A 12,701-nucleotide genomic window follows, 5' to 3' on the forward strand; every position below is an offset into this window, starting at 1 on the left:
GACAAAAGGAGCCTAACAACACTTTGAAAAGAGATGCAATATCCCTCTCTGAACTGCCTTACAATGGTTACATTCCTAATAAACTATTAAAAACATGAAAATGCCTTAATTTTGTTATCTTACTAAATAAACAACCACGTAGTTATTCTCTTTACATTTTATTTCATTAAAATTAGTATAGCATTTAAAATTCAACAAATTAAAAAAAAAATTAAGTAATGGAATGATAAGCTTTACAATTCAATTCCTTTTTCACGCAAGTCCCTTTTAGCTTCTTGGATTTGTTCTTGTAGTTCTTTGGCTGCTTCTTCACAGTTGTTGAAGGTAAACACTCTATACAGCACAACAGTTAATGCATATAACCCGAAAAGTATGATGAATATTATGGGCGAGATCATAATCAAGTTCATATTTTTATCTAAAACTGGATGTTTCACATAACCTGCAATAAGGGAGTACCATACTGCAAAGATGGCAGATATCACTGAAATCCACTCCAAAAGCTTTGTCATTTTTCTGAAATTAAAAACATACTATGTGAATATAATAAAAAAAATACATATGATAAAATTAAAATTAAAAAATGTAGGTTACTTAAGAAGACACTTATAATTAATCTACACTAAGTCCTGGGTCTGGTCATGGCATGTTCAAAAGTATTTATTATAAAATATAGTATGGTTGAGTATCTCGCAACACCAGTATTGAAATACTTCGCAGCTAACTCAGGTTGTGTAATTTGTCCTGTATATATTTATTATTATGGATACGAAAGTAAGTTTATTAGTTTGTTTGATTGTTCTCTTCACGCGCTAAATATTGAACTTATCTTCTTGATTTTGATCTTGTTTACATATAATTAAGTCTGAAGGTATGTTTCATCTCGGTAAAAACTAACGTTCCCTTCGTATGGGATTTGCTAAAAACCTGTAAGTACTCTTTTATAGGTGGCGCAAAATTCTCGCGGGCGGAGGTGCGGGTAAAGGCTAATATCTACTTTTCGCCCGCGCTGGGCACCGTAATTCAAATTAAAGTTTTATAAGAACTTTACATCATAATATTTTATTGAAAAAGGAAAACTTACCTTTTGATGTGATCTAGCAAGCTTGAACTAAAATTATTTTATTGAACAATTTCAAAGAACATCTGTAATTCAAAAACCACAAAATAAATTTATCTATATGTTCTCTTCGAATACTTTACATTACATCTTTACATGTCAATGTCATTCACCACACGAAACGAAATAGCTCAACTGACAGTTGCAAACAAATTGTACTGATGTGACAACTGCTAGGTGATGACAACGACAATTTATTTTTTATTTTTATAGCATTGACACTAAAACTACATAACGTTAATTCCTTTGATCTATTTCTTTGACTTTTAACACTGCAGGTATGTGACGTGGACGTTGACAGTGTGCCTAAGTTTAAACTCATGAGTCTTATCATTGTATACATTATTAAACACTTAGCTTAAATAGTAGTTTCGGTTGATAGGTATTAAAAGATTAAGTAATATGTTTCACCAATATGAACTTTTCAAGAAGAGGTTACCTTTGATAACCGAGAGCTCCCGAGGTTTGACGAAATTTGACTACCGGCCCGGCCATGATGGACACGCTTTGTATATTGTTTGTTTACATCCGTAATTACACGCAAATGTTACCTTTTGTGCCAAATAAAGATTTTTCTTTCTTTCTTAATTATTTGTAGGGAATTAAATTGCTTTTAAATCTGTATACTGTATGAAACAGTTGTGTAAATATAAATAGAAATAAATACAGGAAAAAAATACATATGTGGCATGTAAAATATTGTTACTAAACAACGAGTTTGATAACCAACCGACCGCCACTAGTAGACTTAATAAATTAATAACTGACTTGCTTATATATAAGGTAGAAGAACTGTTAAGAGGAAAATGTTGCAAAAGTAAGTAAGAACACAGTGCCGTGACCGTCAGTGTCAGTGAAAAATAATATTGTTTCATACATTTTGTACAATTGTTATTAATTATTCTGATATTTAGGTATATCATATATACATATATACATAACGCCTGTCTCCTATTGGGGTAGTCAGAGACCTCTCCCACTTCCTCCACACTCATTACGCTTTTCATGCATATTCGACAGGTACTTTACATCTTCCGTTTTTAAGACATTCCAAATTTGGTTCTTGAAAGTTCGACGAGAGATTATGTAGATACATCAAGGAAAATAAGACTACGTAAGTTTAAGTTAAACTAAAAAAGGAGAAATTTAGTTCAAGGGCACTACATATTTCTAGAGAAATTACATCCCACGACAATGCTGTGTAAGGATCGGTCTTTAAGTCTCACGAGTCTCAACAACAACGGCATGCCGGCCACGTCCTTTACAACATACTTATATTCATCACGCCTTGGAGTAAGAAGATACTCTCTCTTTAATACTCTTTCATATTTATGGTATTGAATTACGACTTGCATTGCATTGCACATGAACCAACACAGGGAGACCCCGTAGCATATAACAAAAAAATCTGCGTTTAGTTTTTTTACTGTTTTTTATTTTTCATCTCGAACATTTATAAATTTCCGGTTGTGCTATCTGTAAGAAAAAAAAATATTTTGTTAGTGCAACACTGACTTTTGTGTCGTAAAAAGGGTGAGTGAACCGCCTCATTGTTATTTATTGCATTTGTCTCTAATAATACATTAATTAGCTGTTTTACGGGTACAGCCAGTGCAATAACATAGGTCGCGACAGCCATGCCGATGTGAGTAATATATAAGAGGTGTGGCACGTCGCAGGGGCGTTGTTTCTTGGTGCAGTGACATTATTGGTGTGAAAAATATTCTGCCTATCTCGACGCAACATGACCGAGTACAAATTGGTCGTGGTAGGCGCTGGAGGCGTCGGTAAATCCGCATTGACTATACAACTGATTCAAAATCATTTTGTGGACGAATACGATCCTACGATCGAGGATTCGTATCGCAAACAAGTAGTGATAGATGGTGAAACGTGCTTGCTGGATATTCTGGACACGGCCGGACAAGAGGAGTATTCGGCTATGAGGGACCAGTATATGCGGACGGGCGAAGGATTCCTTTTGGTGTTTGCAGTAAATAGTGCTAAAAGTTTCGAGGACATTGGCTCGTATAGAGAGCAGATAAAGAGGGTGAAGGACGCGGAGGAAGTGCCAATGGTGCTGGTCGGGAACAAGTGCGACCTTCAGGCCTGGGCCGTGGACATGACGCAGGCGCGCGAAGTGAGTATTTGTTTATTGACAAATAGTTAACAAGGCTACTCAAGGACAACAATAGTTTTAATAAAAAAAAAACATTGGCAATAAGTTATTATTTCACTAAAACCTTACCTTAATACAAAAGGCTCAAGAGTGAGTTATTTGTTCAGTATTTGGTAGAAAGTTATTAAATTGTTATTGTTCATAAAAACTTCATACTTTGCCCAAAAATAAAACATATGGTGACAAGAATTGCATTAAACCCAGTTTCCTTTTAAGATTAGGTGTCTTCAAACTAAAGGTTTCACATCTATTTATAAGGCAGTGACTCCCAGTCCTATCTCCAGAGCCTTTACCAGGGAATTAATCTTTTATTTTAAAGGATGTTTCTTTAAAGGACAAGTCAAAATTACTGACATACATCAAATCACACCTATATCAGTAATATGAGTATTAAAATTTAGTTATTTAATTTTTTTAAATACACACCTAAGTTGAGTATAAGGATACAAATAAATTTATTTGATGTAATAATATAATCAGTGTTCTTTTTGTTGAAAGTACAACTTTCCTACATGCTGCATAATCACATCTTTATTCCATAAAGGGTATACAAAAATAGTCATATAATATTTCATCAAACTATGTTTACCTTATTTTTGCATTATGCTTTTTGTATATAATATGCATAAACATATGTTATGTGCCTGTTTATAATAGTTGTATCTATACTAATATTATAAAGCTGAAGAGTTTGTTTTGTTTGTTTATTTATTTGTTTGTTTGTTTAAACGCGCTAATCTCAGAAACTACTGAACCGATTTGAATAATTCTTTCACTGTTAGATAGTCTATTTATCGAGGAAGGCTATAGGCTACATTTTATCCCGGATTTCCTACGGGAAACGTCAACAATGCAGGTGAAAGTTGAATGAGTCGGCCATCTGCGAGCTTTCGAACGCTGCGCAAACCAACAAAGATATAGTAAAACAATGTACTAAAGATGTGAAGTACTCATTTTTTGCCACAAAAAAGTCCGCGAGAGCATATATCTATCTCTTAAGGTTTACTTACAATAACCACTTTTATGTTCATTTTTTAAGATTATTTTTTCATTATAAACATAAGTTATTTTAAAACCAATTTTCTTTAATTCAGTATTAATCCTTATCCAAATAAATATGTTTATTACTTTCGGCTTTTCATGTAGACTAAAATTGCCATTTACAGTATATAAATCAGACGATATATAGTCGATATACAGTATATAGTCGTTATAAGCAATTTGCAGCGAAACATTTAATACGGTGAACCAGCGTTCTTTCTAATACACGACCGCCTGACCCCCCCCCCTCACCCCGCATATTTCGATCGCCCTGCTACATATAGATAGGTATCATTCTACTTATAATACTTCCTTTGTATGTTTGTCTGTTTTTACCGCTTACCTACTTTTAAACTGATTATGTCTATCTTTTAAGATTGTTGTTGATTATATGAGCATTTCGAGTGTTGATTATATCACTTAATTTCAATGAACATCTTAGAAGATAGGTATTACTATTTTAAAGTAAAGTAAAGTATCAGCCTGTAAGATCCCACTACTGGGCAAAGGCCTCTCATCTCACTATACGGTCTCCGTTCCGTCGCGGGTAATGATGTGGGCCAAGTCGTCGCCAAGTCGCATTACAATTAGCAGCTATAATTGATAAAGCCGAGGAGGATGTTTGCAAAAATAAATATGATGCCCAAAATAACTATTCCACGCGGACGAAGTCGCGGGCACAGCTAGTCTTTAACATAAAGCATAACTACTTTTCTGTGGGCAGTCGAGTAATAACCCCGTATCGCCTAAACCCATAAGGCTTTACGTGCAATATTATTTGCAATAAATACTAAACTTTTTGCGTGAAACGAAACGTTTCCTTTTCCTTTCAGCTTATTTTTCGCCGAATCTGAAATTCTAATGCATCGCTTGACTTATGAACGCTTATAACTTTATTTTTTTTTATATTGACCGGCCAGAGTTATTTTAAGAAGCTTGCTGCTGTCCGCGGCTCCATTCGCGTCTAAATTACAATTATCCAGACCTGCTTCAAAGTAAGTTAATTTTCAATTGATCATAACTTTTTTCCTTTACCGATTTTGACCAAACAAAATGGTCTGGATAATTGTAGTTTCCGCAGTTCACGCGAACATCGACGTACACGCGGGCGGAGCTGCGGGCAACAGCTAGTTATTTATAAACCATCAACATCAATAATTAATAAATTTAGGGACAATCCTATGGATTTTACGTACCTCAAATAAAATTTACATGACATACTAGCTGTCCCAGCAAACATTGTTTTTCATTATGGGTATGAATAGATGTTGGCCGATTCTCAATATGCTCACAAATTTCATGAGAATCGGTCAAGCCGTTTCGGAGGAGTACGGGAACGAACATTGTGACATGAGAATTTTATGTATAAGATATCCTATACCTATGTGTGTATGTGAAAGTATGTACGCATAGATGTGTGTGTGTTTGAAACTTTTTGGCCCAAAGGAACTAAACAGATGTTCATGAAACTTTGCAGTGTCACTAACTATATCTTAATATTTTATGTAATTAATTCAATGAAAATAGATATTAAGGTCATGTCAAATCCCATCCCAACTAATATTAGAAATTATAAAGTACTTTGCCTTTTCACAATCAAATCACTGAATCAATCTTATTACTTTTCACATACATAAAGTGTGGTATTGTGTAGTATGGAAAAAGACATGATGCTTTTCACTTATAGGATAGCAATGTGCGAAAGCTAGTTAATTATATTGTAAAAACACAAATTTAAATTTATTTAAAATAGTTGACAAAAGTTGAAAAAAATAATTTTTAAAATCACTATCTATTGGATTGTATGATTTGTATGTAAGTCATACACCGGGCTCTTCCCTAGGGAATACACAATCCGGTCAAAGGCCATAATAATGAAGAATAATAAAAAATGTACTGTAATAAATTGTTTCGCAATTTACAGGTAGCGCGGAGTTACGACGTGCCCTTCGTCGAAACGTCGGCGAAAACACGAATGGGTGTCGACGACGCATTCTACACGCTAGTCCGCGAAATCCGCAAAGACAAGGAGAGCCGCGGGAAGAAGTACAGGCGAGGCAATAAGAGGGGCCCTCGGGGGCACTTCAAGTGCATATTACTGTAAATACTTACTGATACACTAATATTTATGGATATCGTCTAGTTCAAACTTTTGCGTATGGCTGAAAGAGGGTTGACTTGTGAAGGAATATGTTCCATTTTAAACATTTATGTCACTTATTTGTTCTAGGTAAACCTTGTTAGTTAGGTATTAGAATCATGCGCGAGTGCCTACAGTTCGCCCAGAGATAATGCCACTGGTCATAGAAATCCATAGATATTAATATCAAGGCTTCATCAAAACAAATCAGGTTGGTTTATGCTTACTACTATGACATGGCCAATAAAGATGTGTAACTCATAAGTGATTTGTTATAAAGATAAACCATTATTAAATTATTTCAATGAATCATGAATACATCTTTAAATCATCTGATTTCAATTTCAAATTTCAAAAGCCTTTGTTGCTGACTTACAGATTTACAATTACACATATACAAAGTTAAGTTATAATAAAAACACATCAGTCTCCATCAGCGTATGCTTTAGACACAAAGGCCTCCTCCAGATCTTTCCACTTTTTCCGGCCCCTTGTGAGCCAGACCCACAAGGCACCTGCAGTGTGTCGTATACTATCTGCCCATCTCCTCTATCGACCTCTCCTAATTGTTCCCCATCTTGGGGATATATCAGATCATAGATTTAAAGATGAAAATCATCTGATATTCATCTTTAAATCTATACTTCAGTACATCTTTCCAATCAATGTTACATCAGATTGTTTGATGTAAAAATCTACATATTTTATCAATAAATCATACATCTGATAGATTGAATTATAAGTGAAAGTAAATCTTCGCAGCAGATGTGCTTATTTTTAAACATTTTATAGATTTTCGGATAGGGAATGATAATTAAAGAATTATTATGGATTTATAAATCTTTTACCCTGAGTCATTTACGTTCACTTCAAAGATTTATTTTGCGCATCTCTAATGACCGGTGTATCTTCATTTAGTAACAGATGCCTACAAATATTGTATGGCAAATTTCAACCAACTTTTCAGTACTGTTCTCCTTTTGAATTCTTTAATTTTCAAAACATTATATAGTTGGTGATCCATTCAAAAGACATTTTTTCTTTTTAGAAAACTGTTTGTGGTACATAATTAGATATGAATGTTACTCGTACATACATTATTAGTTTTTCTAAGGCATCTCACTCATCTATGGAACATCTACTTTATTTCATTCACCAGTCAAAACGAGATCACTCAGTGCAGTTACTTTTTTAGATGGAAAGCCAATTATGGCAATATGTTCATATTCGCTGGATATTTGATTTCAATTATAGCAGTATCAGAAAATGTCTATAAAAATCTTTTTATAACAGTTGTATATTGACAGATGTGTGTTTTATGTATGTGATATTCTTAAATGCTATACTTCATTAAAAATGCTTAACCTCATTCATTAGGTCAAGAATTTAATAATGCGTCGATGGAAATGTAAGCATAAGTTATTAATTGTACAAAGTAACCAACTGAAGTGTTATTGGATAGAAAAATCTTGAGATAAATGCTGAAAAGGAAATATGTTGGTCATACAAGGTATCACTAGAGATTGAGCGTTTATGATCTCTGGAAATATGAAAACAACAATCTTTTTCTTTCTCATAACGCCCTGGACTTTGCGTTGCTACGACCGCGCTATTTACAAGCAGATAGTGAAAGTAGTAGGCCAAACCTAATTGGTGCAGTCGGTTGCTGTGTACATGTGAATCTGAATAATTTACGTAATCGTCACGCACCGATATCAGACAATTTATTTGCACATTTCATTAATTGGTGTTTAACTCAGTATTTGTATGTAAGCATGAGGTTTTGAAGAAGTACGGTCTATAAGGTTTGTAGAGAAAACTAAAGCAAATGATATAACAAAAGTCAATAAATAAGTACACTATATAGTTAATATAAATAATGTACTTATTTTCATAAGGAAAAGTTGAGATTTTTTCTACATTGATAGTTTTTTATTAAACTCAACTAACTAAGTACATTTAGTTCTTTCGAACTCAAGATACAATGCTTTACCATATTTCCAAATGATCATCTCAATCTCTAGATATAAGGTGCTAATGCAAAAGATGGTTCACTTAAAATCGAAATTTGCCATAACATTTAATATCTGTCAACTTCATTTAATGTAAGATGGGAATTTATTTCACATTTCTAGTAATAAGCTTAAAACTCTCAAAACTATTAAAGAATAATAATGTAGCTAACAGAGAAAAGTTTCATCAAATAATAATAATATTAGTTTAAGCTCTTTCTGTAACAAATGGCGAATGTATGGAAATGGAAGTACTATATGATTTGCTCGCTATAGAACTTGGTTGTGCATTCTGTTATTTTAATTAGTACAAATGCAGGCTGACGTCATTCTAACTCATAAAGCATTGGACACACAAATGACGATTATATTTTAGTGAACGAAGCTTATCATTCTGTGGCATAGTGATATTTAATCTGACGTGTAATTATATGGACTAATTAACCAACCTTTATGTTACCAATTCTTATACCGTTACCGCTTTTACATCTTAACAATATTATGAAACTAACAGTTGTTGCACTAATTCCGTCAGAAGTATAATAAAAAACGATTTATGTGAAGAACAATACTCCACATAATGCATAGCAGAATATGACTATACCTTAAGATATTTAAGAATTCTTCATCATCTCGAGACATAATTTTGTTCAAGCCTTAGATAAATTAGTTGTCAATATACATGTGATAGGCTTCGCTTGGTTTTTTGTAAAATTTACTTCAATAACTCATATATTATTTTAGTTGATTCGTTTTACCGATTCAATGATTAGATCGCTGTGTGACCTCCGCCTAAAGAGAATATCAGTGAACGGATTAAGGTATTAAATATGAGAGCACACTACATGTATGCCTCGAGTCAGAGCATGGCATATTTAATTGCGATTGCTTTAATGAAACCAGTAACAGATGGTATGCATGATTGACTGTACGCCATGCATGCTTGTCATATGAAAGATTTATTTATCCTGTTTGAATAATATCTTTGTCTACTATACTTAATTGAAAGCTTGTATAAAGCCCTTGTTATATATTTTCCTATTCACAAAACTCGCTTATTTACAAATAATCTTGAAAACAATCGTTTATGTAATTGATAATCATATTTTTTTAAATTAACTCTGTCAATTTTGGACGAAGCTTATTTATGTAACCTGTTAATTGTTTTGTTTCTGTTCTGGCGTCAGAACTTACTTTGGAATTATAAAGTTTATTTATCTGCATTACTTAATTAAATAGTCATATCGCAACAATGCCCACTGCACTTGACAAAACTCAAGGCCATACTGATTCGCGGTTATGTTGATAAAGTGAAGCATTAAATTAATCCAATGTACGACAAACTCGTTCTGTCCTTAAATATTAAAAAGGTGCCTACTTAATAAACCCACAGAGAGAATAGGAAATCAATCTAAAACTCTTCTCAGCGCATCTAGATTTTTGTAATATCGGCTCGCATATTCAACGATATATAAATAACGTACCTATAATGAAAACAATAACCGCGTACTTTTTCTTAAATATTACCATATCAATTTATCAATTTTTCTATAAAAAAATATATTTTGGACATATTTTTTGCTATAAATTGCGCCATTGAGTCAACCGTCATAACACATATATACAAATAAAATAATTTTTATTCATTTCCCATATTTATCACTTAATAGATAGATACCTATTTCTGTTTATGATAAAACACGTCATCATTCATAACACAACATCGATAAAGCTTCAAATAAATAAATACACTTCACTTACTAAAAATTGTTTTAACAAGTATGATGATCAGCCTATCAAATAAGCTTTTTTTTATAAATTGTAAGATAATATTTCTACTTCAAAATGTTTTCCTACATCAATCAATATGGATATATATATCCAATATCAAAATGTTTGTTATATGTAATAGTGTAATATTAAGATGATTGTTAAATGTTTTCTACTGTAGCTAATTTTACACGTAGTGAATTACTCTATTGCCGTTCATTACAGTTATATGACTAGACTAACCAAATTACAAAAACGGATTGCTTTTGAAAGAAATCTCGTCGGGTTATTTGGGAACATGTCACCAATTTGATAGTAAATAGAGAAACTAGGATGTAAGCTACTCAGGATTGTTAGGTAGGCACAGTTAATAGTTATGAGATTTCTTTCAAGTGCAATTAAATACGTAGGTAGTTGCCTAAACCTGAAAATGTGTAAAATACCAATTAAATTTTCTAATTGTATATACGCCATCCACGCTTTCAAATAAATTGAACTGTGCCGTTAAACTTTTATAGGATAATCCATAAATTTCTAAAGTTAAGAGTCTAACTTAAAAGTCGTTAAGGATTGACGCGGATTCTTGTGAATTTTGTGATTTGGTGATATAATTACGCTAGGTCACAATAAATGGCATCTAAAGTGCTAAACGGCGTGGGACATCGAGTCAATCTTAATCTCTGAACTAAAAACATAGTTATCTAAAATAGTGTGTATGAAATAACAGAACTGTGTTGTAATAAGACTATTCCATTTGCTAGTTATTTTCTACTTTATTACTTAGTACCTAATAATGAAAGGTTTTTTATGTATCTCTATATAAAATAACTTACAAATTGAATAGATCACATCAGACTGAATGTATAGTGCTTTTATTTTTCCGACTACAGTTACGTGCGCTGAGCTTTTTATACTATTAAGTTTTTTATGTAATTTGACCAGTGTTTTTCTTATCAATTAAATGTACATAATGTATTAATAGATAGCTTCCTTTGTAATATGACACGATACTTTTGACATTTTAGGGTACTAAGAATCTAACAGGGATAAATCATAGAATGAACATGGAAAAAGACGAATCCTTTTTTATCAAATACAATGAATATATTCGAAACGAATTTTTTAAAACATTAATCAAGATTTTTCTTATTTTGACAGTTTATTATAGATTTTAAGTTATTTTCTAACTAGCTTATAGTTTTGTATGTATATGTACAATTAATTTAGCTTAATACAAAATTTACTTACGCATGATCAATGCTGCCATGAGAGATAGGTACCTTCACAGGATATAATTTATTTGCCATATTGTTTTGTCTATTTTATAGGCATATAACTTTTATTTTATTATTTTAGCTTTGCGCCAGGAATAATAACAAAACCACGTCATTAATAGATCAAATGGATGTTTTTTTTTATTCTAATCAAAACATCAACTTCGATGCTAGTGCACAATTTTGTTGGAAAATAGTAGGTATTTTACTATAATTCTGTAACCGTATAGCACAAGAATGTGTGCTAATTGAAGTAAATAAACAATTGACAAGACAAAAATTATTGTGTATTTTATTCTAGCCTTAAAAGTATTTTTTTCTTCTTAATGCAATATTAAGTGATTGTGACTCAAGAGCAATGGACCACTGGTAAATGAGAGGACAGAGTAGTTCTAATGCCCTTGCAGCCAGGTTCCATTGAAGCTTCTAAGTTCGTTTCATACATACATACCTTAAATCACGCCTCTTTTCCGGAGGGGTAGGCAGAGACTACCTCTTTCCACTTGTCACGATCTCTGCACACTTCCTTCGCTTCATCCACATTCATAAGTCCGTTTGATAAGATTGAATAATGCTCTGATGCTCATACGTACAGACAGTGACGAAACATGTCCCGTACACGTTCGAGAATTCCAGCTGAATGGACATTCGATGGATAAACGATAAATTGCAGAATAGTTATTGAATCTCTTATTTGTCTTGGAAAATGAAATCTTAAACAATCGAATAATGTTTCCACGTTTGCCCCCGAGCACTCAACGCTGCATTCTATCTGCGCAGGCGACGAGAGTCGACTACCGATAATATAGGGTGTCCGGCTTTTTTAGCCAAATCCCCGGCCAAACTGGCTAGTCTGTCCGATTACTAGATTTGGCGACCTGGTAACCCTATCCGTGCGCGTGTGATGGTGAAGAAAATCACGGATTCGCCCGCTGGGTGCGTGCGCGCTGCCCGTCCTCCGTTCGGACGGTCGGACACGGGTATGTGCAGCGACGGAGGTGCCCCCGGATTGCTTCTCAATGAAAAATCTTTGAGTAGGTTTATATGGGTATATTGGGGCCCTTTTCTATAGCCATTGCCTTTTTTAATTTTCTTTGTTCAAGAAAATTAAACCATGCTTTATTAGATTGCATATAATTTTGCTGGGTGTGCCCGCAGGGAAGAT

General features: G+C 33.3%; 2 protein-coding genes across 2 annotated transcripts; one reads left to right on the top strand and one right to left on the bottom strand.

Moving 5' to 3' along the window:
- Window positions 1-142: 142 nt before the first annotated feature.
- Window positions 143-1,252, bottom strand: LOC106129756 (dolichol-phosphate mannosyltransferase subunit 3). The gene is made up of 2 exons (XM_013328421.2): window positions 1,085-1,252; window positions 143-516 (listed from the first exon to the last, which is right to left on the bottom strand). The coding sequence occupies exon 2, from the start codon at window positions 510-512 to the stop codon at window positions 234-236; it is 279 nt and encodes a 92-aa protein (XP_013183875.1). The 5' UTR covers window positions 513-516; window positions 1,085-1,252; the 3' UTR covers window positions 143-233.
- Window positions 1,253-2,634: 1,382 nt separating this feature from the next.
- On the top strand, window positions 2,635-10,036 carry LOC106129666 (GTPase HRas). The gene is made up of 2 exons (XM_013328278.2): window positions 2,635-3,260; window positions 6,265-10,036. The coding sequence occupies exons 1-2, from the start codon at window positions 2,865-2,867 to the stop codon at window positions 6,442-6,444; spliced, it is 576 nt and encodes a 191-aa protein (XP_013183732.1). The 5' UTR covers window positions 2,635-2,864; the 3' UTR covers window positions 6,445-10,036.
- Window positions 10,037-12,701: the final 2,665 nt, after the last annotated feature.

This window comes from Amyelois transitella, chromosome 16, assembly GCF_032362555.1.
Source record: "Amyelois transitella isolate CPQ chromosome 16, ilAmyTran1.1, whole genome shotgun sequence".
Lineage (NCBI taxonomy): Eukaryota > Metazoa > Arthropoda > Insecta > Lepidoptera > Pyralidae > Amyelois > Amyelois transitella.